Source organism: Panthera onca, chromosome A3 (assembly GCF_046562875.1).
Source record: "Panthera onca isolate mPanOnc1 chromosome A3, mPanOnc1 haplotype 2, whole genome shotgun sequence".
Classification (NCBI taxonomy): Eukaryota; Metazoa; Chordata; class Mammalia; order Carnivora; family Felidae; genus Panthera; species Panthera onca.
In genome coordinates, this window is record NC_138341.1 from 78,557,285 (window position 1) to 78,584,095 (window position 26,811).

Consider the following 26,811-nt stretch of genomic DNA (forward strand, 5'->3'; position numbering starts at 1 on the left):
GGGTGTCCCCAACAACTCTGTTCAAGCCATCCTCACTGTGTTGCGGGTGCAAACGAGGCAGTTTGTCACACTCTGCTGACTCCTGTGCCTTCCTGGCATTGGGCTGGGATTTAAACCCTGATGTCTTTAAGGTTCCCACTCCATCCACCCTGGTTTCTGGTAAGTGCTGCTTTGCACTGCCCCATTTATGGCCTCTGGCTGGTGGGCACAGGAAACCTTTGCCCTTTGAATGGCTACATACCTTCTTCCCACAGCACTCCAGGGAGGGGATTGCTTTCTCCCATTGCGCACTATGCCTCTGAACTAGTTACTGAACCGGGGCTGGCTCCCTTCCTCCCCAGGTACTCAAACAGGGCAGCTGGCCCCAGTCTGGAGAAAGCCCCACAGTTAGATTGGATCTTTCTCCATCCTTGTCCATGGTTTTTCTCTTGTCCAGATACTGTATTACACTTTCCCAGCCTCTTTTTCTCTTCCCTTTGTCTCTCCACAGAAGGGGATCCCTCCCCTCCTTTCCTCTGCCTCCTGTTTTATCTCTCCCAGTTCACAGTCACGCCGGTATGGCCTGTCATGTTGTCCCCATGGGTCCCTGGAGGCGTCTCTATCACTTTGCAGCCTGGACTCTTGGAGTTCAGAGTCCTTTGGCCTCAACACTGCTGTGTTTGAAAGACGAGGGAACTTCGGATCTCCCTACTTCTCCGCCATGTTGGCCCCTCCTCCCTTAATAATTTTTAAATGTCCTCTTTGTCCCAGATGATAGTCCTGGTTTTGACATTTACTTTAATATTGATACAACCACTGCCACTTTCTTAGGCTTCATTTGTACATGGCATATATGTTTACAGTCTTTAACTTTCAGGCTATCTGTAGTCTCTAAATTTTTCCATTTACATTTCAATAGGCTTTTTATGTATGCCCTTTTTGTGTTTTGTTTTCAGTGGTTGCTTTAGTGATTATATCCTTAACTTGTTATAGTCTGTCAAAAGTTAGCTTTGTACTACATCATGTAAGGTGTAAGAACCTTGCAACAGTATAACTCCACTTACCCCCCACTCCTGTCCTTGGTATTATTGTTTAATGTATTTTATTTTTATATACATCATAAACCTCACAAGTCGGTGTTATGATTATTGCTTTAAAAAGTCATTTGTCATTTAAAGAAACTGAGTGGGAGAAAATAGCATTTTACATCCACATATTTACTATTTATAATATTCTTGCTTCCTAGAAGTTCCATCTGGTATTTGTTCCTAAAGAATTTCTTTGAATCATTTCTTGTAGTGCAGGTCTGCTGATGACAGATTTTCTTAGTTTTTGTTCATCTGATACTGTTTTTATTTCACCTTCTCTCTTTTTTTGAATGATTAGTTGTTTGGTTGATTGATTGGTACTTGTTATTCTGAAATAATGATAGCTTTACAGGAGGTTGCAAAGATGATATAGACAGAACCCAAGAACCCTTCACCTAGTTTCTCCTAATGGTTACATCTTATAAAATTTGGGTATAATATCATATCAAGGAGTTTGACATGGATGCACTGTGTGTGAATAATTCTATGTAATTTTACCACTTGTGTAGATTTGTGTAACCATCACCACAATCAAGATACAGAACTGTTTATTACCACAAAGATCTCCATTGTGCTACCCTGTTATAGTGGTACAGACACCGTAACGCCCAACATCCTTAACTCCTAGCAACTACCAATCTGTTTTCTATCTCTAATTTTCTCATGTAGAGAATGTTTATATAAATGGGATCATGTAGTATTTGACCTTTTGAAATTGGCATTTTTTCACTTAGTATTATTTCTTTGAGATTCATCCAAGTTATTGCACGTAGCAATAGTTTGTTTCTTTTTATTGTAGTTGTATTCCAGGGTATGGATGTACCGCTGTTTGTTTAGCCAGTCACCATTAAAAGACATCTGCATAGTTTCCAATTTTGGGCTATTACAAATAAGTCTGCTATGAACAATTGTTTACATGTTTTTGTGTGACCATAAGTTCTCATTTCTCTGGGATAAGTGCCCAGGAATGCAAATGCTACATGGTATGTTAAGTGTGTGTTTAATTTTTTGTTTTGTTTAGTTTTATTTTGTTTTGTTCAGAAACTGCCAAACTTTTACAGGGTGGCTATGCTATTAACTTCAGTAATATACGAGAGAGACAGTTTCTCCACGTCATCATCAGCATTTGATATTGTCACAATTGAAAAGTTTTAGCTGTTCATGGCGATTAAGGAGTGCACTTATTCTGATGAGCACAGGGATGGAAGTGTTCAGTCACTATATTGTACACCTGAAACTTAATATTACACTATATGTTAACTGTTATTTAAATAAAAACTTAAAAAAATAAAAGTCTTAGCTGTTCTAATATTTTCTAATATTTGTGTAGTGATATTTCATTGTGGTTTTAGTCTATATTCGCCTAATGTCTAGTTTTGTTGAACACATTTTCATGTGCTTATTTGCTGTATATCATCTCTGGCAAAATGTTTTTTTATGTCTTTTGGTCATTTTCTAATTAAGTTTTTTTAATGTTGAGTGTTGAGAGTTCATTATATATTCTAGATGTGAGTCCTTTTTCACATATGTGGCTTACAGATATATTTTCCTAATCTATAGCTCATCTTTTCATTCTCTTAACAGAGTTTCTCAGAAAAGAAGTTAATTTTGGTGATTTTTTTTTATTTGATGATATTTTTCTTGTGTGAATCTTGCTGATGCTCAAAGTTTTCTCCTATTTTTGTTTTACTAAAAGTTTAATAGTTTTCTATCTTACATTTAGCCCATGATCAATTTGAGTTACTTTCTGTAGAAGTTTCACTTTTGGACTATGGATATCTAATCACTCCAGCAACTTTATTTAAAATTAAATAAAAGGCTTTTGCACAGTGAAGGACAATAAAAAGGTTTTCAGTAAAAAGACAACCTACTGAATGAGAGAAGATATTTGCAAATAGTATATCCAATAAAGGGTTAATATCCAAAATATATAAAGAACTTATACAACTCAACACCCAAAATGCCCCAAACAACCTGATTTAAAAATGGGCAGAGGACTTGAATAGACATTTTTCCAAAGAAGACATACAGATGGCCAACAGACACATGCTCAACATCACTCATCATCAGGGAAATGCAAGTCAAAACCAAATAAGATATCACCCCACACCTGTCTGGATGACTGAAAAAAATGCAAGAAATAACAAGTGTTGGTGAGGATGTGGAGAAAAGGGAACCCCCATACACTGGTGGTGGGAATGTAAATTGGTACAGCCACTGTGGCAAACAATGTGGAGGTTCCTCTAGAAATTAAAAATAGAAATACTATATGACCCAGTAATTCTACTACTGTGTATTTACCCAAAGAAAAGGAAAATATCAATTTGAAAAGGTATTTGCACCCCTGTGTTTATTGGAACATTATTTACAACAGCCAAGATATGGGAGCAACCTAAGTGTTGATCAGTAGACAAATGGATAAGGATGATGTGGTATATGTATACAATGGACTATTATGCCACCATAAAAAGGATGAGATCTTACCATTTGTAACAACATAGACCTAGAGGTATTGTGATAAGTAAAATAAATGACACTGAGGAAGATAAATACCATATGATTTCACTAATGTGGAATCTGAGAAGCAAAACAAATGAATTAACAAAAAGCAGAATCAGGTCTATGCAGAGAATAAACTGATGGTTGCCAGAGTTGGGATGGGGTGGGGAACACAAGAGACCAGTTAGAGAATGAATAAGTCATGGGAATAAAAGACACAACAAAGGGACTATAGTCAATGATACTGTAATAGTGTTGTATAGTGACATATTTTAGCTACCCCTGTAGTGAGCATATTGCATATTGAGAGGTTGAATTACTGTGTTGTATACCTGAAACCAATGTAACATTGTGTGTCAACTATACTAAAATAAAATAATAAAAGACTGTCCATCTTAAGAATTGCTTTCACATCTTTGTTAAAAATTAGGTGATTGTACTTGCGTGGGGCTATTTCTGGGTTCTCTATTTTGTTTTATTTGTCTATGTGTCTCTTTACCACTACCACACAGTCTAGATTACTGTAACCATGTAATGTCTTGAAATTGGCCAGACTGATTCCTCCACTTTATTCTTTTTCAAAATTGTTTTAGCTACTCTAGTTTATTTGCCTTTTCATAAAATTTTAGAATAACTATGTCTATGTCTAAATATTGATGGGATTTTGATAGGAATTGCATTAAACCTGTATATCAATTTAAAAAATTTTTAATGTTTTTTTATTTTTGAGAGGGAGACAGAGACAAAGAGTGCGAGCAGGGGAGGGGCAGAGAGAGAGGGAGACACAGAATCTGAAGCAGGCTCCAGGCTCTGAGTTGTTAGCACAGAGCCCAATGCGGGGGTTGAACTCACGAACCTTGAGATCATGACCTAACCTGAAGTCAGACTCTCAACTGACTGAGCCACCCAGGCATCCCAGACCTGTATATCAATTTAAGTAGAATTGACATCTTTATTATAGTGGGTCTTCCAGTCCATGAATGTGGAATAGCTCTCCGTCTATTTACATCTTTTATTTATTTCATCAGCTGTTGTACTTTTCAATATATGTCTTGCACATGTTTTGTATTTTATTTTTCTAAGCAATTGTAAATGCTGTTGTGTTTTTTATTTTGGTTTCCACATGTTCATTGCTAGTATAAAGAAATATGGCTAATTTTTTAATGTTGATTTTCTATCCTGTGACCTTACTGAAATCACTAATTCTAAGAATTTTTTTTTGTTGCTCTTGATTCCTTGGGATTTCTAGGTAGACCATCATGTCCTCTCCAAATAGGGAAAGTTTTCATTCTTCCTTTGTGATCTATATACCTTATATTTCCTTGTCTTACCATGTGCTGGATAGAACTTTCAGTACTATGTTGAACAGTAGCGGTGAGAGTGGACATCCTTACCTAGCATCACGTCTTAAAGGAAAGCTTTCAATCTTTGACCATTAAGCATAAAGTTAGCTTTAAGTTTTTTGTAGAATTAAAAAAAAACAAGTTGAGAAAGGTTCGTTATATTCCTAATGTGTTGAGAATTTTTATCATGAATGGATGTCGAATTTTGTCAGATGCTTTTTCTGTGTCTATTGAAAGGATCATGTGGGTTTTTTTCTTCGCTAGCCTGTTAATTTGGTTGATTCTATTGATTGGTTTTTGAATATTGAACCAATATAGCTAATACACTTTTGCATATATAATAATGAAGGATATTGGTCTATAGTTATCTCTTTTTTTATAACTGCCTTTATCTCTTTTTGGTATCAGGGTAATATGGGCTTAATAGAATGAGTTGGAAAATGTTCTCTTGTCTTCTATTTTCTGGAAAATATTGTGTAGAATTTTAATTACTTCTTGTGTGTTTGGTAGAGTTCTCCAGAGAACCTATCCAGGCCTGGGGATTTCTGGTGTAAAAGTTTTTGATTACAAATTCATTTTCTTATTTAGGTATAGGGCTAGTCAAATGATCTATTTCAGATTAAGAAAGTTGTGGTAGTTTGCGCTTCTTGTGGAATTCACTTCATCTAAGTTGTCTAATATATGTGTGTGGAGTTGGTGGTAGTATTCCATTATTCTTTTGATGTCTGAAGGGTCTTCTGCAATATTCTCTGTTTCACTCCCAATATCAGTAATTCATGTCTTCTCTCCTTTTACCTTTGTCAATTTTATTAAACTTATTAAAATACCAAGTTTTTATTTAATTGATTTTCTCTATTGTTTTTCTGTGTTCAATTTTCTTGATTTCTGCTTTCATCTTTATTATGCATTTCCTTCTACTTGCTTTGGATTTGTTTTGCTATTCTTTCTTAGTTTCTTCAAATGGGAACTTAGGTTATTGATTTCAGACTTTTCATCTCCTCTTTATGCTATAAAGTTCCCTCTTGACAGTGCTTAAGCTGTGTTCCTCACATTTTTATATGTGTATTTTCATTCAGTTTAAAATATTTTTTATTTCTGTTGTACTTCTTTGACTCATAGATTTATTAGAAGCATGTTATTTAGTTTCCAAGAGTTTGGAGATTTTCTTATCTTTTTGTTACTGATTTCTAGTTTGTTTCAATTGTGGACAGAGAACATACTCTATTTGCTTTTAGTTTTTTTACATTTTTTGGATTTTTTTTTTATAGCCATGGCTATGCTTTGTCTTGGTATATATTCTGTGCTTAAAAAAGAACGTGTGTTCTTTTGTTATGTAGATTTTCTGTAAATGTCAATTAGATCTTGTTTGTTGATGGTGTTGAGTATCCTTGATGATTTTGTGTCTAGTTATTCTATCAGTTGTTGAGAGAGTAGTATTGAAATCTCCAATTATAATTGTGAATTTGTCTCTTTCTCCTTTCAGTTCCATCAATTTTTGCTTAAGGTATTTGCAGTCTGTTGTTCAGGGAGTACACATTTAGGATTGCTATGTCTTCCTGTCTTCCTGGTGGGTTGACACTTTTATAATTATATAATGTTCTGCTATATCCCTAATAATATTCTTTGCCCTGTAGTTTACTTTTGTGATATTAATATAGTCAATCTACTTTCTTTTTATTAATACTTAAATGACATCTTTTTTCCTTTTTATACTTCTAGCTTATATATGTCATTATATTTGAAGCAATATAATATATAATATATAATATATTATATATTATATATTATAATATATAATATATAATAAATTATATATAATATAATTATATTATAGACACCTTATTGTTGGGTCATTTTTTAAATCCTCTTTGCCTATCTTTTTTTCTCTCTCTTTTTAAATTTATTAAGTTTTTATTTTAATTCTAATATAGTTAGCATACATACAGTGTTATATTAGTTTCAGGCCTACAATCTAGTGATTTAAAAATTCCATACATTACTCAGTGCTCATCATGACAATGCCCCCTTAATCCCAATCACCTATTTTACCCATTCCCCCTACCCACCTACCCTCTGATAATCACCAGTTTGTTGAGTATAGTTAAGAGTCTGTTTCTTGGTTTCTCTCTCTCTCTCTCTCTCTCTCTCTCTCTCTCTCTCTGTTTTTCTTTGCTCGTTTGGGTTGTTTTTTAAATTACACATATGAGTGAAATCATGTATATTCAGCCCTAAAGAATAAATCTTGCCATTTGCAAAGGCATGGATGGAGCTAGAGAGTATAATGTTAAGTGAAATAAGTCAGTCAGAGACAGCTAATCACTATCTTTTAATTGTTGTACTCAGGATATTTACAGTTAATGTAATTATTAATTTGTTATAGCTGTGTTTTAGACTGTGCCTTTTGACCTCTATCTTAGTCGTTCTGGACAGAAGAATCTGGAAACCAAGAAACAAACTTTATTTTTTCTCTCCATTTATTTGTGCATTAAAGGGTTATGCATGTCATAAATAGTTAACATATATCATAGCACCTAGAAACACTTCATTATTTAGGACAGAATACCAAGCATCACAGATTTTTGGTGTCACGGGATATAATTTGAATGGTGTCAGAGAAAACCATTTTGAAATAAAAATAAGAAACATTGATAATGCACCATTTTGACTGCTTTTCTTTATAAAAATACAGATTACGTGTCTTCTCTGGGGAGACTCGTGGCTTCCCGGTATGCAGATGGCCTGTTTCCACAGTTCTACAGACCTGAAGATGGCAGAGTATACAATGTAAGTCGGAGTTCCCTTGATGGATAGGCCCAGTGACATGCTTCTGGTGTCTGGGAGTGGCCTATGTGGAGAGGCTTACACTGCTTCCTATTGATGCAGTGGAACCCAGGCCTCATCAGGGCTGGAGGCTTTCTTCTGGCCATGTGGAGAGTGATGAAAGTTATGGCTTAGGGCCTGGGAAGGGAAGCACTTGACCTGTTAGAGATGAGTGCATGAAATCATTGACCAGAAAGTGAAAACCTTCGCATATCAATAGTACTTTGTTTTGCCTTGAAAATAAAGAAGGTGTAGTATGACAGAAGTTAGCAGACAGGCAAGAGCTGCTGCTGTTATGTGACAAATGCACAGGGAACAGGGGGCTACTTTTATACCTAGTGGTTTTATAGCAAGCGGCACCTCTTACTGGAGTCCTTAATTCCGGCAATTCAACACGTGACTCGTGTAGTCTCATAACGTGTCTGCCCCTGTGCACACCCTGGTACACCACAGGGAACTCACAAAAACTCATATCCCATCATGTCACTTTACAGATATTTGTTCGTGTCACTGTACATCTATGTACCACCTGGACTGCTATATCTTTTTTTTTCTTAAAATTTTTTTTTAATGTTTATTTCTGAGACAGAGAGAGACAGAGTATGAATGGGGGAGGGGCAGAGAGAGAGGGAGACACAGAATCCGAAGCAGGCTCCAGGCTCTGAGCTGTCAGCACGGAGCCCGACGCGGGGCTTGCACTCACGGACTGTGAGATCATGACCTGAGCCGAAGTCGGTCGCTCAACCGACTGAGCCACCCAGGTGCCCCCCCTCTTTTTTTTTCCTTTTAGAGAAAGCATGTGAGTGGAGGAGAGAGATAGAGGGAGAGACAGAGAGAGAGAGAGAGAGAGCCAATGAGAATCCCAAGCAGGCTTCATGCTCAGTGTGGAGCTAGATACAGGGCTCCATCCCATGACCCTGGGATCAGGACCTGAGCTGAAATCAAGAGTCAGATGCTCAACCAACTGAGCCACCCAGGCACCCCTGTTATTTCTTAATATTTTTAATTTAGCAATAATATCCATAGAATCTTGAGTTTGGTGTGCTAAATATATTTTTTATCTGAACCACATGAAAATCAGTGCAGAACTATTGAAAACATCTGTCTTTGCCATCTGACCACCTCCACAGCCCCTATGACATGGTCCTACCCTGGTTTCTGTATCGTGGTAGAAACTTTAATAAGTGCTGTGAATGCTGGTGAGAGATTTAGGAATTTTGCCCTAAGGAACCATGGAAAGCAACAGGAAGTGGTGCTGGAGCTTGAGGAATAAGCTGGAGAGACACAGGAGATAGAGAAGGAAAACAGTTTGAGGCAGAGGGAACAGCGCGAGCCAAGGCATGAAAATGTGGAATTACATGGTGTGTTCAGAAAACACATTTTCCTTAACAATTTAGGTACTTAAGGGGTATTCTGAGGGTTTTTAAAGTTAAAAATAAGTACCAGATCTTTCAAAATTTGGTTCTTCACAGAATAGGGCACATTTTTTTCTTATTCCTTTTCTATGTCTCCTACCTCCCTATACCCTAAGAGGCCGTGCACAGTTGTGCCTGGTCTGTGTGAATGATCGTTTATTTGTGTCTACAAGAAATTGCCTGCAAGTCTCTGTCACCTTTCAGGCACAGCCTCTGCAGGTGTTCGTGATCCACTGATCCAGGCATGGGGCAGTGTGGCCTGGGAGACAGAGGATACAGGGTGCAGGTTGTGAGCAGGAAGATGCATCACTGGGGCACATCTCTTAGAGGAAGCCAGGCAGGTGTGCTGGCAAATCTAGAAGCATTCTCACAAATATTTTTGGCATCTTGGTGTTAGGAAAACTTTTTAGAGAGACTTATTTTTTTCCATCTGCCTTTGCTGATCTCTCTTTTCTTCTACCGAATTCCTTGAAAGTTCTTTTCTTCTACCTAATTCCTTAAAATGCCCCCTGAACATTTTCTGGTAAAGATAATTCTGTAACTGTGAAGATAAAATGTAATTTAGAAACACATTTTTTTAAAAAAAGTGTTATATGTTGGATAGATCACATCATCATCATTTCTTCTGTGAGGAATCATCCAAAGGTTTTCACTTGAAAGACTGAAGCACTTCCTTCTGGATTATGTTGGGGTTTAAAGGATCATCTACAGAATTGTTATTAGTGTCCAATTCTTGATGGCAGAGGTCATGACTCAGTGGGCCCTGTGGTTCTTGGCTGCCTGGTAGTTCAGATGATGTATTATGGTGTGTTTTTGTTCTGTTTTTTGTTCTTTGCTTTGATTTCCATGAAGTTGACAGCTAAGTCAAAACTGATCTATCAGTTTGTGGAATATTTAACACAAGCTGTGGAGAGCTACAAGCAGCGGATGGACTGGCTCACCAGCAGAAGCCGCCAGATTTTTGGTGTCATCTTGGAACAGTGCATCACCATAGTGCTGGATTTTGGCAGCATGCGGGAGGAGGAGCTTAATCTGTGCCAAGATGCTCTAATAATGGTCCTCCAGGAGCAGGTGGCTCACATAGCCAAGTTTAATATCATATGGTGAGTTCCCATAGGAAGAGGATATTTCTGGGAAACTTCATAAGTAGCTTCCATTTATTCGGAGTTAAGTAACATAACTAACATAGTTCTATGGGGAGTGAGGAGGTCTTGTCATTTCCTAGAATACGTAATTCCAGCAGAAGACCCACAGTAAAACTTTGATGTGCTTTGCATGTGGCATCTTAGTTTTCAGATGAGAAGAGATTTATAAACCTACTTTTCTTCAATGCATAGCAAGGTCAAAATAGAAGAATAGGAATTTTATTGAATATATATTTAAGGCCATAAAAATCCTTTAGGTGATTTTATCTTAAATAATGAATTCAACCTTGTCACAAGTAACACTTTTTTCAGACTGAGCTTATGACTCCCCTGTAAGTTGACCCTCTTAAATCAGAACAACAGGTGATTGGCTTTATAGAATTTCCCATATTTCAGAGTTTTCACAACCAATTATTTACGGATTTTTGGATTCGAGAGAATTTGGGCTCTAAGGCCAACTTTTCATGTGGAACATTGGCTGTACCTCTCTGATGGGAAAAATCTGGATGAAGGCCATCTACCTGAGTTTTTCTTTAAAATAAAACAGTTTCAGCTAAACAGATAACATCTTTGGGGATGCTGCTTAATTGTGTTCTATCCCAGATTCCTATTTCTGTGACAGATATATTACTGAGGGAATTGAGCCTTAAGTTTGCAATGCTTTAACTTTCTTGGAAACATTCTGTAGCATATAGGCCACTCAACCAGATTTCTACCCAGAGGAGCCACACAGAGGTGACACAGGTATGAGGCAGCCTTTGTCTCTGAAGGTGGGCTATCAGGGACAGCTCGGGCTGGCTCATTAATCCAAGATTCATATAATTCTTATAATTATGAATGCATGTATGATTCATATAATTTGTTCAATTATAAACACAGAGATACATAAATTCAAAGTTTGTTTATTTATTTTTTTTTTTTAAGAGAGAGAGAGAGAGAGAGCAGGGGAGGAGAGAGAATCCCAGGCAGGCTCCATGCTATCAGCACAGAGCCTGATGTGGGGCTTGAACCCATGAACCGTGAGATCATGACCGGAGCCTAAATCAAGAGTCGGATGCTTAACCGACTGAGCCACTCATGTACCCCAGAGATAAATAAATTCAAATGGCTGTTCTTTCTTGGGGGGATTCTATCACTTTTTTCTAAGTCCAAACTAAATTGTTTAATCACATGTTCCCAGGATTTAAAAACTAATGCTCTGCTAAACTCAATATTATTTTTGATCCAGAAGAGGTAACTGATGTGAATTCAGAACAATGAAAACAACGTCTTAAAAGAATTAGAAATAAAATTCTAGCATAATGAAATCATTGCTGATTTGTAAATATTAATGCTGTGAGTCCTTATAAATTTACTATTAATTGAAGATAGTTGTATATAAAACTGCCTGTTTATGAAAATAACTCTCTCAATAGTTTTAATACAGCTGTTAATGTTTGCATTTTTGAGATTTTTAATGTTTATTTTTGAGAGAGAGAGAGACAGAGCGTAAGCAGGGGAGGGCAGAGAGAGAGGGAGACAGAATCTGAAGCAGGTTCCAAGCTCTGAGCTGTTAGCACAGAGCCTAACATGGGGCTCAAACCCACGAACCACAAGATCATGACCTGAGCAGAAGTCAGACACTTAACTGACTGAGCCACCCAGGTGCCCCCATTTTTGAGATTTTTTTAACCCTCCTGTACACATTGTTCTTCCTAGTCAGTACACTTATGAAAGATAATGGTGCTTTGCAAACCCATCTTAAGCAGCTTGCCTATTTTGTTGGTAACTTTCAACAAAGGCTGGGACAAGGGCTGGTAACTTTCAACAAGGGCTGGATGCTGCGTGTTCTTTCCTTCAGCTCTGGTGATGTTAAGTGTTTGTTGCTCGCAGGTGTGGGCCTGAGGGCTGATAGCTATGTTGCCCACTGCCCCATGACAGCCCCATGTGATTCCTTTCAGGGTTTCTCAGGAGCCTGTGAAATGGCAGGAAAATGCTGCTCCTGTGACAGGACAGTCCATAGCTGCTGCCATCAGTTGGGTTGAAAAACTGCCTTTTGAGCTGGCTGTGAGCCATGCTAGCCGCCTGGACGCACTGCTGGAAGCTGGGCAAGACAAAACGGTAAGTGTGCATCCCTGGTGGGCCCCAGGTCACGTAGGTGGCTTCAAGTTTATCTCTCTATACCCAGTATCCTCATACTGCCTTTCAACTGACCTTAGCCCTTACCCCTCCCAGCAGCATCCCACAGAGGCTACATCACTGGCATTGAGGAGTCCTATAAATCCTGTTCACCTCTGAATTTGGAACCAACTGAGAAATCAGTGACGGGCCCCGGGTGGGGATCAAAATAGCAACTTTGATGATGGCTGAGCTGGACCAATCACAATGAGGCTCCATAATGCTGCCCCCTGAGCCTGGCAGGGCTCCCTCTGGGTGATCAGGGCACAGGGTATACCCTTATTTAACCAGTGCCAGCAGAGCCACATGCTGCTCACATCCACTGAGCATTGAGAAAGGACAGGGAATTAGGCATAGTTGTGCATCTTTAATATTTTAATTCTGCTCTTGCTCTCCTGACAGTTAGATAAATCAATCCATCTCTAATGGAGAAGAGAGGCTGGAAGACTCTTCATAGAACCCTGAGATCGAGGAAATAGTTTCCCCACATCTGTGTTCTGAGTCTGTCCCAGTCCCTCTTCTTCACAAATGTGTCTGTTACATGCCTTCCAAGGTGAAGTATATCCATGCAGATGAGTCATCCACTTTTGAATGTTAATGCATTTGCACATGCTTTTTGATAGGACCCTTTGGACATAAAGCCTTACCTAGAAGAAGTGCTGAAATAGTGGTAGTTTATGTTCTTTTAGCCACAAGGGTATGAGCTTTTGTGAGTGATTCTAAGGATGGGACCTGAAGGGCAGTGGCAAGTTAGTGGGCAAGGACTCTGGACAGGTGGGGTCCTTTGGACAGTCTCAGCTCCCCAGGTGGGGGTAGATCTGCTTTCCTTTGGGATACAGATACTCAATTAATTTTTGATTGGTATTAAAGCTTAATTGCTTCCTCTGCTCTGGGCACCCAGTGATTCTGTAGATTCAAGCTTTTCTCTGCTATGTTAAAGAGCCTTTTCTTTTGGGCAAGGAAGCCATGTGCTGGCACCTTGAAAGGTTAGCCCCCAGTGGTCACCAGATTGTTTTCATTGATACTGGGGATGATGGTTTGATATTGGAAATGCATTGTTTATCCTTTCGAAGCCAGAGGAACAAATGTTCCCATTAAAGAACAAAATACAAGCTACTTTGTTCTTTGGCCTTTCAAGTTTGTTTAAACATCTGTAAAGTTTCAGTTGTCTGGACACTATAATAAAGATTCAAGAAATGGAACATTTCACAGGATCTAGGATGCACACATGGGTGTTCTGTTTCTTTGTTCACCTGGCTTCCTCAGTCATAGCAGACTCTGGCGACCTGCCATGACTTGAAGATTTCCCAGTGACCTTGATTTTCTGTTTTACTTCCCCCTGGTTTGTGCTTCTCCTTTCTCGAGTTCATCCCCAGCCCAGGAAACATGGAACAATTTAGTGAGTGCCAGGGAAGTTCTGTAGAGGATTAAGAACCCAGAAAGAGGTTAACAGGCACTGATTATCAAATGCCACTTGAAAACTCTTGAGAAGAGACTGTGGAGTATGGCAAATACAAAACAGATTCAGACCACTGCATCTGTCCTCCTAGAGCTTCTACCTAGTTGTGGTCCATAGGAAATTTCTAGTAACTATAACTGCCTCATATATAAAAATGCCATTCTCTATGTTTTGTGAGGTATGTAGGGTAGGGAGAGGAATAGATTTCCCTTACTGGTTGCTTCTCTGACCTGTGCCCCTCATGCCCACCCCAGTGAGTTCCGAATTTACCCATGTAGCTGTAGTTTTCTCTGAATAGAAAATATGTAAGGCTTAAGAAACCTTTTGAACAGTAAATCCTGCTGATGATAACTTGCTTTGGGTTAGCATCTCCTATGAGTGAGTTCTGAGAAGAACCAAGAGAGTGGGGATTGTCTTGTGTTCAAAGATTAACACGGGAGTTGGGTTTTGGTATCAGGTTCCACTTGAGGAGGAAGGACTGACTGATGCACTTGGTAAGTGTGAAGGAGGATAATCAGAGGCTACTGGCCTCCTCCAGAACTGGGCTTTGTACCCATGATTGGACCAGAAGACTGAACAGGCAGGGATGACTGAGGGTGAGCCTTTGAATCCAGAGGAGCCAGGCAGTGTGGGGTCTGTTTAATCCTAGCTCTGATGGCAGCACTTAGAGAGCACTGTTGATGAAGTACTCTTGTATCCTGTGCCAAAAGGCCTGGCTCATGGGAAGGTAGCCTGTGGGGTACTGAGGAAATGTCTGGCAGTTTAGAGGGGCTGGCATTGTCCTCAGAGCCCAGGTGTGCCATCCAGCCCAGGGTTTCTGCTCTGCAGCATCCCGTGGTCCCAGGATAGGTCTTTGGGAAGTTGGTAGCTTCCTTGGCCTTAATGAAGAGGAGTGTTGTGCCAGGAGGCCCTGGAATGCCTACTGATCCAGGATGTGAGGGGTGGTTAGAATAGAGAAGCCTGATTATCCAAAACCCTGATTCCCAGCTGCCTAAGAAAGATAACTGAGGGGGCTTTGCTTCTGCTTTCAGCAGAAGGCTACCTGCCCAAAGGGCACCTACATTTCTCTTTGTGTTCTCTCAGCCTCTCTTCCATCCAGCTGATAGGCACACATTTGTTTACTTAAAAAAAAATCCCATTCACTGGGAGGCTAACGGGGTGAATTAGAGACGGACCCACATGATTCCATAAGGAGCCTTCAGCACTGGACAGTAAACTGAAGGGCTGGCCACACCAATCATGAGCTTGGCAGTGGGTCAGACAGGCATCAAATCTTTTCACCTTTGTCCCTAGAGATGGCAGTGCCTGGCAACGTCTTGATAGGTGTTTGTTGTACATTGAAGGAATGGGAAAGAAGTAATGTTGATAATTTTGAGGTTGGGGCGAGATGTGCATCCAAGAAATTCCCATTGACTATGCTGTGGTACAGATTTGATTATTTTGAATTGAAGTGTAGTGGTCTGTGTGGGACCAGGCCGATGAATTTGCTGAGCCATGTATGATGAGGCTGGTGGGGATAGTAGGTGGAGACAGAGACTTGGAAGCCTGGGAGGCCAGAAAGTTGGTGGTGGTCAAGGGTGTTATCAGGGATTGGAGAAGTGAGCTGGGTTAATATCAAGAGGGCAGTCACCACTATGGAGGGATCAGAAAAATCAAAATGGGCTGAATCAGGAAAGAGTCCCCACAGGTACTAGGAAGATCTGGAGGTCAGATCCAAGGTCTGGAGTTGGTCAAAACTGTTGAAATGGTTAAAATTTTATGAAGGATAGGAGAATTTTGTTAGACCTCTGGTTGCCGTTCTGGTTGACTTTCATTTTACTTCTCGCAGAATGGAGATTTTTACACTCAGAGGTTTCCGACAAGCTGTGGCAGAGGGCAGTCAGGGAAGAAGCAGCCACTGCCAGTCTGGTTCTTCTTTTCCCCCAAACCTGTGTTTGAGAAGATGTCAAGGCTTCCTTGGCTAGGCGGAATGCAGGTGGCTGTGGGAAGCCGCGGAACAAATGGCCCAGGCAGAATAAGATATTTCAGGTAGAAACGTTCCACCCTATTTTCGGTGGTGTAAAGTTTTCGGCTCACAGTAAAATAGCTGAATGGAACCCAAAATATTTTCTATGTCTTGTGTTATCAAATTCAGTGCAGATTAGCATTTAGGGAAATGCTGGTCAGTGAGAAGGCTGCTCCTGGTCCTCACCGCTGTTGCTCACCCTTAAGACTGGCCCTTGTCCTAAGAAGCTCAGAGGTACTGGGGAAAGGGGAGAGGATTCCAATGAAGACAGTTCCCTTGAGCCAGACAACCTTACCCAATTTCTGGTCAGTGACATTGATTTCATGGGCTAGGAGCCTTAAATGGTGTGGGCGCCAAGGAAGTGAAAACAGTGCCTGTTTCTGGTCACCTTCCTGTCCCATGATCTCGCGTACACAGTTCTGGAATTCACGTCCATCTCTAAGAGGTAACCAGCCTTGCCATGATGAGCCAACAGAATAAAGTGGTTGAAAGCAAAGGCAGAAGCTCCTATGGGGGTCAGGGAGCTTGATTTACTAGCTGTAAGACCAGGTCAATTTACCTGTCTAGACCTCAGTTTCTTCATCTGTAAACAGGATGCAATAATAAGAATTCATTTTCCACAGGACTATTGTGAGTGTTGAATAAAATAATCTGTGTTGGCTTATCATCCCAAAGAGCAGATGACCCCAAAGCCATTTCACTTTAAAAGGTATTTTGCCAGTTTGTGGGGGAATGGGCTAGGTAGCATTATTTTCTTTTTTTCTCAGTGTCATTATGTGAGTGGAAAGGAGAGGCAGGAAGGCAGTGTGTAGGAGGTGACTGAGAGTGGGACAGGTGGTCTCGTTGTAGAGCATGTCCCAGGAAATATGGACCCTGCATGGATAACCAAAAACCTAGGCAATTAAGAAACTGAGCAATGAACTTGATGAATAGTGAATAACCCCATAACCTGAGTAAAGGAAAGGAAATCCTGACTCACTGCTGGCTACATCAATTTTTAGCTTGATGAAATCTCAAGGGAAAAACATTTCTGCACAAGGATTTCAGACTCTTGGGTTATTGCCAGAGCAGAGAAGCTGAGTTTGCACAATGTGCAACAGAGATGCATGGTGTCAGAAGATGCTGACAGACCTCCCTCCTAGAGATGTTTGCCCACACCACTTCCCTTGTTGAGCTAACAAATCCTAGAAAAGAATCCCAAGACTCCTCTTTTGGGCCATGTGTGACTTTAGATCTTTATGTGAGGTTGAACCTGTCCTCATGCTAAACTTGAGCCCTGACCCAGCTGGAACACTACTAACAGTGCAACCGAAGGGAGCCTACTTAACCTGTCTCACACAAGGTAATGCGTAACATGGGGGAAAAAGGGAAAGAGAATGCATTTGCTGGGAGAATAATACTAGCTGCCTGACAAGGAATGTGAAGAACACTGTTTTTTCCTTCCTTTAATGTTGTTTTGTTTTATTTTGTTTTCTGTCTCTTGGTGACTGGCTGAAAGAAATGTGTAGTATTGCTCAGCCTTTACCCCCTGTTAGGTCTTTAAAAAAGATTTTTGTTTAATGTTTTATTTATTTTTGAGACAGGCAGAGACAGAGCATGAGCAGGGGAGGGGCAGAGAGAGAGGGAGACACAGAATCCGAAGCAGGCTCCAGACTCTGAGCCCGACGTGGGGCTCGAACTCATAAACCATGAGATCATGACCTGAGCTGAAGTTGGACACTTAACCAACTGAGCCACCCAGGCACCCCTAAAAATTTTTTTTTAATGCTTATTTATTCTTTAGGGAGAGAGAGAAACAGAGTGTGAGTGGGGGAGGGGCAGAGAGAGAGGGAGACACAGAATCTGAAGCAGGCTCCAGGCTCTGAGCTGTCAGCACAGAACCCAACTCAGGGCTTGAACCCATGAACCACGAAATCATGACCTGAGCCGAAGTCAGACGCTTAACCGACTGAGCCACCCAGGTGCCCCCAGTTAGGTCCTTTTTAAAATCGTGGTTTGAAAGGCTTGAGAGAAAGAGTCATGAGTGTGGGAGCCCCATGGAAGAAAGGCTGTTGCTGGAGTAGGCTGCTGTCAGCTTCCACTCTGGCCATGGCCTCCCTCCTAGCCGGGGCCCTCTGCCACCCTGCTCTCACCATCTCCCTGGGCACAGTTGGCCCCAGCTGCTGCAAACAGGGTGGCCCAGCCAGCTGGAGAGCTGACCATAAGTCATCTTTATAAGTGCCAGGTGGGTTTGAGTCCCAGTTTGAAGTCGAACTGAGGCACCTGACTATTTACCTTCAGTTCACAGGGCTTTATGATTAGAGATAGGCTCAGGAGTCCTAAGGAGATGGTGACACCTAGTTTTTCCTTCAAACCCATTTCATTTTCTGGGGGTTCTCCCCCAGTTAGCCATGGGGACAATCCATGAGGGTGCTTTTAGGGACAGATTCAGATGATATGTGCTGCTGGGTTTTAACTTTCTGAAATATATACATGCATAAGTGGAAGTCATCTCGTTTAAACTTAGTCACAAGGGACACTGTATTACCTCCCTTTGTATAAGTGAAGAAACTGAAGTTCTATCACTTGCCCAGTTTCATAGAACTTATTAGTTCTCATTGCCCTCCCTCATTGGCAGGGAGGGCAAACACTGTGAGAGGCAGAATCTGCAGGAAGAGCAAGAGCAGTGTGGTTGAGGTCGGGGTGGAACCTTGTCACGCAGCCCCCTTGGGTGGATTTCATGTGCCTCTAAATTAAGCAGGGAGCACTTTGGGATTGTCTCCTACCTAGATGAGGTATACATCTCCCATATCCCTAGCTGAAAGTTGGGGTGTGTGTGTGGTGGGGCTCCTGACATGAGTTTGTTCATTCTCTCATTCTCGTCATGGCCTGGCATGGTGGTGACAGTCAAGGCCCAGTGCTGCATGAAGTCAGGACAGTCTCACCTCCCAGGCATGTGTTTCCTTGTGAGATGAGAGCAGAGCATGAACCCAGTGGGAATATGCCCTCCTTCCCCCATTCTGCCTCAGACTGAGGATAGATGAGTTTGTAGAGCTCTGGCACCACCATGGGAGATGGTTAATAAGCTTCCTGCCCACAGCGGCTGTGCCAACACTTCCTTCATGTTGAAAACAGCCACTCCTGACCTGTCGACTGTATCCGGGGGCTTAGTGGAAGCTATTTTCCCCATTGGCCAATCATATCCTTCCCATGGAATATCTGAGACCGTGAGGACTGCCAATAGACCTTCTTGGCACCAGGCCTTGAATAGTTCACTTCCTGACTTCAGCCTCTAAATGTCCTTACAAAACATGGAATAGTGCTGTTATTCCTGCTGTCCCCCACTGTCCCAAGGCAGTTTTGTAGAAAATATATTGCCAGTGAGTTTAGTACAAGGCTGGGGCACGTCAGGGAGATAAATTGTCAGTACTACTGTCTTGCAGATGGAATCCATTTACTACTTTGTGGTGGGAGACATTCCTGAGCAAACCAAGGAGCTTCTCCTTCAGAAGGCTTTGGAGATCCCATGTCCTGTCTGCACAGTGTCCTTCAATGCCAGAGGAGAAGGCACTATAGCGTTCTTAAAGGATCTGAGTGCCAAGACCCACAGCAGGTAGGCAGAAAACATGCTCTTGAGTGACAGTGGGTGAGCTGCCTACTTCTGCAAGGTCAGCAGTGGTTTTCCTAACTGGTTTGTTCCTATGTTCTCCTCTTTCCAGTGGTCTTTAGTCTTCGTGGCCTTTTCTTTTCTACCCTATATTAGTATCTTGCCTTGTTATTGCTTTGACATCAGGGGTCCTTGCTGCCCCTGGAAAGACTGCTCCTTCCAAGGCTAGCTAATTCCTAGGGAGCATAAATGACCCAGGAGTGCACTTTTGTATGTAGGTTAACTGATCCAGAGCCCGCTGTGATGCCTACGGGCACTCACACTCAATACTGCAAGCCAGGCCAGGTAGCAGACAACTTGGGGTAGCTCCTATACCCCAGAACCCACTGAAATTATTCAGCCAGCCAATCCTAAACCTGCTTCCTCTCCCTCACCCATTCCATCCTCCTGCAAAATCCACAATAAAGACTCTTGCTCATGTTTTCTTCTTGTTCTCTCAAGCCTCCTGACTGTCCCTGGTGCTGCCCTGTGTGGCCCTGTGTGGTGTGGTGTGCTGTGTCCCCTCATCTTGGGAACTGAGTAGTCAGTTTTGGTTGCCATAATAAATACCACAGACTGGGTGGCTTGAACAACAGAAATTTGTTTCTCACACTTGTGGAGGCTGGAAAGTTCAAGATCAAGGTGCTGGCTGATTCAGTTTCTGGTGAGAGCTCTCTTCCTGGCTTGTAGACAGCTGCTTTCTTAACTATATCCTCTCATGGGAGGGAATGAGGGTAGGAAGGATGAAGGGAAAAAGAGAGAGAGAGAGAGGAGAGAGAGAGACAGACAGACAGACAGGGAGAAAGAAAGCAGGAGCATGCCTGTAAGCTCTCTGGTGTATCTTCTTAAAAGGAGATTAATCTCACTGGATCAGGACCTTCTGACCTCATTTAACTTTAATTACCTCCTAAGGCTCTATTTCCAAATATGGTCAAATACAGTTACATTGGGGGTTAAGGCTTCAACATATGAATTTAGGGGGCGGAGGATGCAATTCAGTCTATAGCAGGGACTGTGAATAGCAAACTGTATTTTCAGTGGCAGCTAAACTGATCTAATGGCCTCATCATACCTGAATAATAAAAGGGCCTACATTCTAAAACATACCCACCACCTTGTCTGTGTGCATAGGTTTAGGTCCCTTGTGGAGGGAGAGCAGCTACCTATGTGGTTATAAGGAGAATGACTGAGTCCTTTCCTAAGTTAGCCTGTCTGAAATGGGTACAATTCCTGCCCTTGAGCATTTGTTCCCAAATTTAATTGCTCATCGTATTTGACTGAGGAGCTTGTTAATAATTCAGAGGTCAAGCCATAACCAGTAAATAAATCGAATTAGTAATAAAAAATCTCCCAAAAAAACAAGAGTCCAGGGTCAGATGGCTTTCCAGGGGAATTCTACCAAACATTTAAGGAAGAGTTAATGCCTATTCTCTTGAAGCTGTTCCAAAAAATAGAAATGGAAGGAAAACTTCCAAACTCTTTCTATGAAGCCAGCATTACCTTGATTCTAAAACCAGATGGAGACCCCACTAAAAAGGAGAACTATAGACCAATTTCCCTGATGAACATGGATGCAAAAATCCTCAACAAGATATTTGCCAACTGTATCCAACAATACATAAAAAAAATTGTTCACCATGACCAAGTAGGATTTATACCTGGGATGCAGGGCTGGTTCAATATCCAGAAAACAATCAGTGTGATTCATCACATCAATAAAAGAAAGGACAAGAACTATATGATCCTCTCAGTAGATGCAGAGAACACATTTGACAAAATACAGCATCCTTTCTTGATAAAAACCCTCAAGAAAGTAGGGATAGAAGGATCATACCTTGAGGTAATAAAAGCCATATACAAAAGACCCAATGCTAATATCATCCTCAATGGGGAAAAACTGAGAGCTTTCCCCCTAAGGTCAGGAACAAGACAGGGATGTCCACTCTTGCCACTGTTTTTCAACATAGTATTGGAAGCCTTAGCCTCTGCAATCAGACAACACAAACAAATAAAAGGCATCCAAATAGGCTAGGAGGAGGTCAAACTTTCACTTTTCCCAGATGACATGATACTCTATATGGAAAACCCAAAAGATTCCACCAAAACACTGCTAGAACTGATTCATGAATTCAGGAAAGTTGCAGGATATAAAATCAGTACACAGAAATCAGTTGCATTCCTATACATCAACAATGAAGCAACAGAAAGAGAAATCAAGGAATCAATCCCATTTACAATTCCACCAAAAGCCATAAAATACCTAGGAGTAAATCTAACCAAAGAGGTAAAAAATCTATACACTGAAAACTATAGAAAGCTCATGAAAGAAATTGAAGAAGACACAAAGAAATGGAAAAAGATTCCATGCTCCTGGATAGGAAGAATAAATATTGTTAAAATGTTGATACTACCCAAAGCAATCTATATATTCAATGCAATCCCTATCAAAATAACACCAGCATTCTTCACAGAGCTAGAACAGATAATCCTAAAATTTGTATGGAACCAGAAAAGACCCCAAATAGCCAAAGCAATCCTGAAAAAGAAAACCAAAGCAGGAGGCATCACAATCCCGGACTTCAAGCTATACTTCAAAGTTGTAATCATCAAGACAGTATGGTATTGGCACAAGAACAGACAATCAGATCAATGGAACAGAATAAAGAACCCAGAAATGGACACACAAACGTATGGCCAACCAATCTTTGACAAAGCAGGACAGAATATCCAATGGAATAAAGTGGTGCTGGGAAAACTGGACAACGACATGCAGAAGAATGAACCTGGACCACTTTCTTACACCATACACAAAAATAAACTCAAAATGGATGAAAGACCTAAATGTAAGACAAGAAGCCATAAAAATCCTCGAGGAGAAAGCAGGCAAAAACCTCTTTGATCTTGGCCACAGCAACTTCTTACTCAACACGTTTCCAGAGACAAGGGAAACAAAAGCAAAAATGAACTATTGGGACCTCATCAAAATAAAAAGCTTCTGCACGGTGAAGGAAACAATCAGCAAAACTAAAAGGCAACTGATGGAATGGGAAAAGATATTTTCAAACAACATATCAGATAAAGGGTTAGTATCCAAAATCTATAAAGAACTTCTCAAACTCCACACCCAAAAAACAAATAATCCGGTGAAGAAATGGGCAAAAGACATGAATAGACACTTCTCCAAAGAAGACATCCAGATGGCCAACTGACACATGAAAAAATGCTCAACATCACTCATCATCAGGGAAATACAAATCAAAGCCACCACAATGAGATACCACCTTACACCTGTCAGAATGGCTAGCATTAACAACTCAGGCAACAACAGATGTTGGCAAGAATGTGGAGAAAGAGGATTTCTTTTGCACTGCTGGTGCGAATGCAAGCTGGTGCAGCCACTCTGGAAAACAGGATGGAGGTTCCTCAAAAAATTAAAAATAGAACTACCCTATGACCCAGCAATTGCACTACTAGGTATTTATCCAAGGGATACAAGGATGCTGTTCCGAAGGGACACATGCACCCCCATGTTTATAGCAGCACTATCAACAATAGCCAAAGTATGGAAAGAGCCCAAATGTCCATTGAGGAATGAATGGATAGAGAAGATGAGGTATATATATACAATGGAGTATAACTCGGCAATCAAAAAGAATGAAATCTTGCCATTTGCAACTACATGGATGGAACTAGATAGTGTTATGCTAAGTGAAATTAGAGAAAGACAAATATATGACTTCACTCATATGAGGACTTTAAGATATAAAGCAGATGAACATAAGGGAAGGGAAGCAAAAATAATACAAAAATAGGGAGGGGAACAAAACAGAAGAGACTCTTAAATATGGAGAACAAACTAGGGTTACTGGGGGGGTTGTGGGAGGGGGGATGGGCTAAATGGGTAAGGGGCACTAAGGAATCTACTCCTGAAATCATTGTTGCACTATATGCTAACTAATTTGGATGTAAATTTAAAAAAATAAAATAATAATTCAGAGGTCAAGGGCTTCACCTTACAGGCTGATACTTCTACATAATAGAGGAGATCCTGGGGATATGCATTTAATCATTCACTTTGAATAAGAGCTGCCTAGGGAGTTTGATTAAAATGCAAATATCTTGGCCACAGCCCCAGAGATCCTGATTTGTGAGATCTAGGGAGGGCCAAGAATATTCATTCTTAACCAGACCCCTGGTGACTCTGAGGACCACTGCTCTGGCTTCTCTTAGGGCCCTTTGACAATCTTTTAACATTAGGTGCTTCAATTTTGGGTTCCTAACCACCTCCCCCCAATAAAGAGGGGGCGCACTGTCCTACTTTTGCTAGTAGAGAGAGTAAAAGTGAATTGGCAGGACCATCTGTCTTGCTAGTCCTCTGCTTAATTCATGTAGGGCACTTTCTGTGGGCAGGTGAGGGGTTAGGGCATAATTTAACATGGGAGAAGCTGCAGTTTAGGCTGAGCACCATCAAGTGAGTTTTGCAGAAGAGGATGACACATAGACATGCTTTTCTGTCTCTGTTTTGGCCCTCGTGGATGAGCCTGACCCACAACCAGCAGTGCTCCTGCCTGCTCTGCCCCCAGCCAGACCGCTGTGTCTCTTGCTTGGCCTCTGCACACCTTTGGTTTTTGAGTTCTAGCTGTGGTGCAGTTTGTATGGACTATAAAGGGCATGTCCTGAGCTGCTCAGGCTTGCAAGGAGGCTGGACTCTTGGTTCCCTTGTGCCCGAGTCTGTGTCTAAACAGAGCCACCCAGCTGCAAAGCATGTTTTGCTTTCTTGCACAAATAAGGTTGTATTAGCCAGAGGAAATGTCTGCCCTGTTCTCTTTTATAATCTGGAGAACAGGTCCTGGGCACCAAAGTCCTGGGCACTCAGAGTGTGGGACCTGGTAGGACACACCTCAGCCCTCCCCATTCTGCTGGGTAAGGAGGTCACAGGACAAAAGCAGCTGGCCATTTCCGCTCTGGTGGAAGCACCTGCGGGAGGCAGGAGTGGCCAGGTTAAGGGTCCATTGTCCTCATGAGGGGCTATTGGAACAAGGCTGGCTTGTTTAGTGCCATCAAGTCATTGTTCTAGTCTTACCTGAAACCCTTTAGAAATAAATAGGGCTGAGGCTTCCCGTGGCCCAGGAGAAGCCTCCACATCTCTTCTATCACCCATGCATCTGTCTGTCCATCTCAACTTGTGCTTCAGGATTCTCTTCGTGCTCAGTAACAGGCCGAGGTGGAACTTTAAGGGGCTGGAGGAGCATTACCCAGAAATCTTCTGATAATCTGAAAGAAATTACCTGCTATCACTGACTTTTTGGATTCCAGATAATTGGTGTCATGGGTGTGCTTAGCCTATCATTTTGTAGATTACCCCAGTGCTTCTTGAGCTTTATCATGCACACGAATCCCCTAGGGATCTTATTAAAGTGCTTATTCTGACTCAGCAGATCCAGGTAGGGCCCAGGAATGTGCATCTCTAACTAGTTGCCAGTGCTGTTGCTGCTCCTGGGACCACATTTTGAGGAGTCAGGCCTTAAAAACTAGTCCACACAAGAATTTTTTTCATTAGTGCTTCTGCTTACACTCAAGGGAAGTTTGTGTTTGCCAAGTTAAAGTTGACTGAAGCCCTTTGGCAATTGACAGTTGAGCCAATGGTGCTTGTTGTCGCCAGCTTTCAACACTGAACCCACAGGGCCACAGGCACTGTTGGGGCCTCATTAGACTGTTGGCTTGTCAACACTGTGTTGACATGATTGAACCTGGGAACAGAAGATAAATAAAGCAGAAGGTATCATTTTTCCAGGGTCAATAAATACAATTTGGTTGGCCTAATTACCCTCTAATGAGGAGAAGAGTCATCTGTTAAAATCCCAATACATTTGCAGCTCTCTATTCTCTTTTGCCTCCCTGTCTTTTGTTTGGGGGAATTGATCAGGTACACGGAAAAGCAGTGAAACATGTAAGATGCTCAGTACCACAGCAGAGCAAGTTCATAGTCCTGGGAGAATGAATAGACATACACAAATACCACGATTAGCCTAATGTTGCAAATTTCTTCATGTTTCAGATTCCATGCCTTTGCAGAGAGAACAGAGTGTGTGGAATTTCCTGCATCTGCCTTAAAGGATGGTGACAGTGTAAATACTTGGAATTCAAGGAAACTGAAAGGAAAACCCCCTCCAGGTACCTGGGATAGAAAAAACAGCAACAACAATAAACAACAACAACACAGTGTGGTTTATATCTTAACTTCAGATTTTCTGTATGCTTGGGAAATAAAGCACCACGTAGGGACCAATGGTATCCTTTTTATTATTTATATGGTCCAGGGGAAGTTCATGATGGTAATGATGAATTTATCAGCTCAGCAACCAGGCATAAGTTTGTTACCCAGGGAAGTGGCCTAAGTAGTATGTGTTGAACTAATATGAGAACCTTCTGGAGATGTAGTCCTGGTGTGTCAGTGCTGGACTTAGTTCCTGGTAAGGCAGAGCTCCTGTGCTGTGCCCAGGTTAGCTGGATGCTGTGGTGAGGATCCCTGCAGTTCTTGGGAGTTTTCTGCTGCCCAGCCTGTCAGTGACAGCAGGGCTTGTAGATTCATGTGCAGGCCTCTTATGAGGGCCAGGCATGCACAGGAACCTTTGTGGAGGCAGAGTGAACCTCCCCCTTCATTCAAAGAGTGTCATCAGAGATTTAACAGGCATGGGGAAGGAGGTCACAAAATCAGTGAGAAATAGGTTCAGAAAAAATGGTACTAGAAGGTTACTCAGAAAGCCAAGAGATGGGACTTTCTTTGGAGCTGCTGACATTGCAAAGTGCCAAAGACACCGAGTGAGCTCTGCTGAGAAAAGCAAGGAAGGAAGGGATTGAGAGGTGATGCGGCATGGTGCCGTTGGAGGTCTGAAAAAGGCCCATCGCCCCCTCCACCCTCCTACATTTGAAGTTATTGGCAGAGATTTCTAGCTTCAGTATAAGGCAAGAACTACTCTCTGGGAGAAGAGAAGAAGCTGCAGGACACATCTGCGTGACAGGTTTCTTTGTTTATATAACAGTACTGCACCTGAGGAGGACACAGTTGCGTAAAGGGACAGGTGGTCAGGTGGAGGCGAAGGAGAGGGGTCAAATCACAAAGCCTGTCCCTGACACATACTTTGTGGATTCAGATCCTCAGTGTCCCACAGGAGCAGGGAAGAGTTTCCACTAGGTCTCATTGGCGGCCCTGATTTAGGTAACTTACGCCCTTGTTCTGTTGGTGAAGTGGGTTTCTTCAGAGAGTTTGAGAAAA

General features: G+C 41.5%; 1 protein-coding gene across 8 annotated transcripts in view; it reads left to right on the forward strand.

The window, feature by feature from the left end:
* The window catches only part of VWA3B (von Willebrand factor A domain containing 3B), a 204,978-nt gene that overhangs the window by 15,368 nt on the left and 162,799 nt on the right, over positions 1–26,811 (forward strand). For 7 of the 8 annotated variants that reach the window (XM_060608050.3, XM_081795290.1, XM_060608041.3 and 4 more), the window contains exons 3-7: positions 7,599–7,693; positions 9,997–10,247; positions 12,230–12,389; positions 19,333–19,502; positions 25,594–25,709. In XM_060608050.3, coding sequence (XP_060464033.3) covers positions 7,599–7,693; positions 9,997–10,247; positions 12,230–12,389; positions 19,333–19,502; positions 25,594–25,709 — 792 coding nt within the window. The remainder of the gene's footprint in view (positions 1–7,598; positions 7,694–9,996; positions 10,248–12,229; positions 12,390–19,332; positions 19,503–25,593; positions 25,710–26,811) is intronic. The other variant, XM_060608049.3, reaches the window with a different exon arrangement.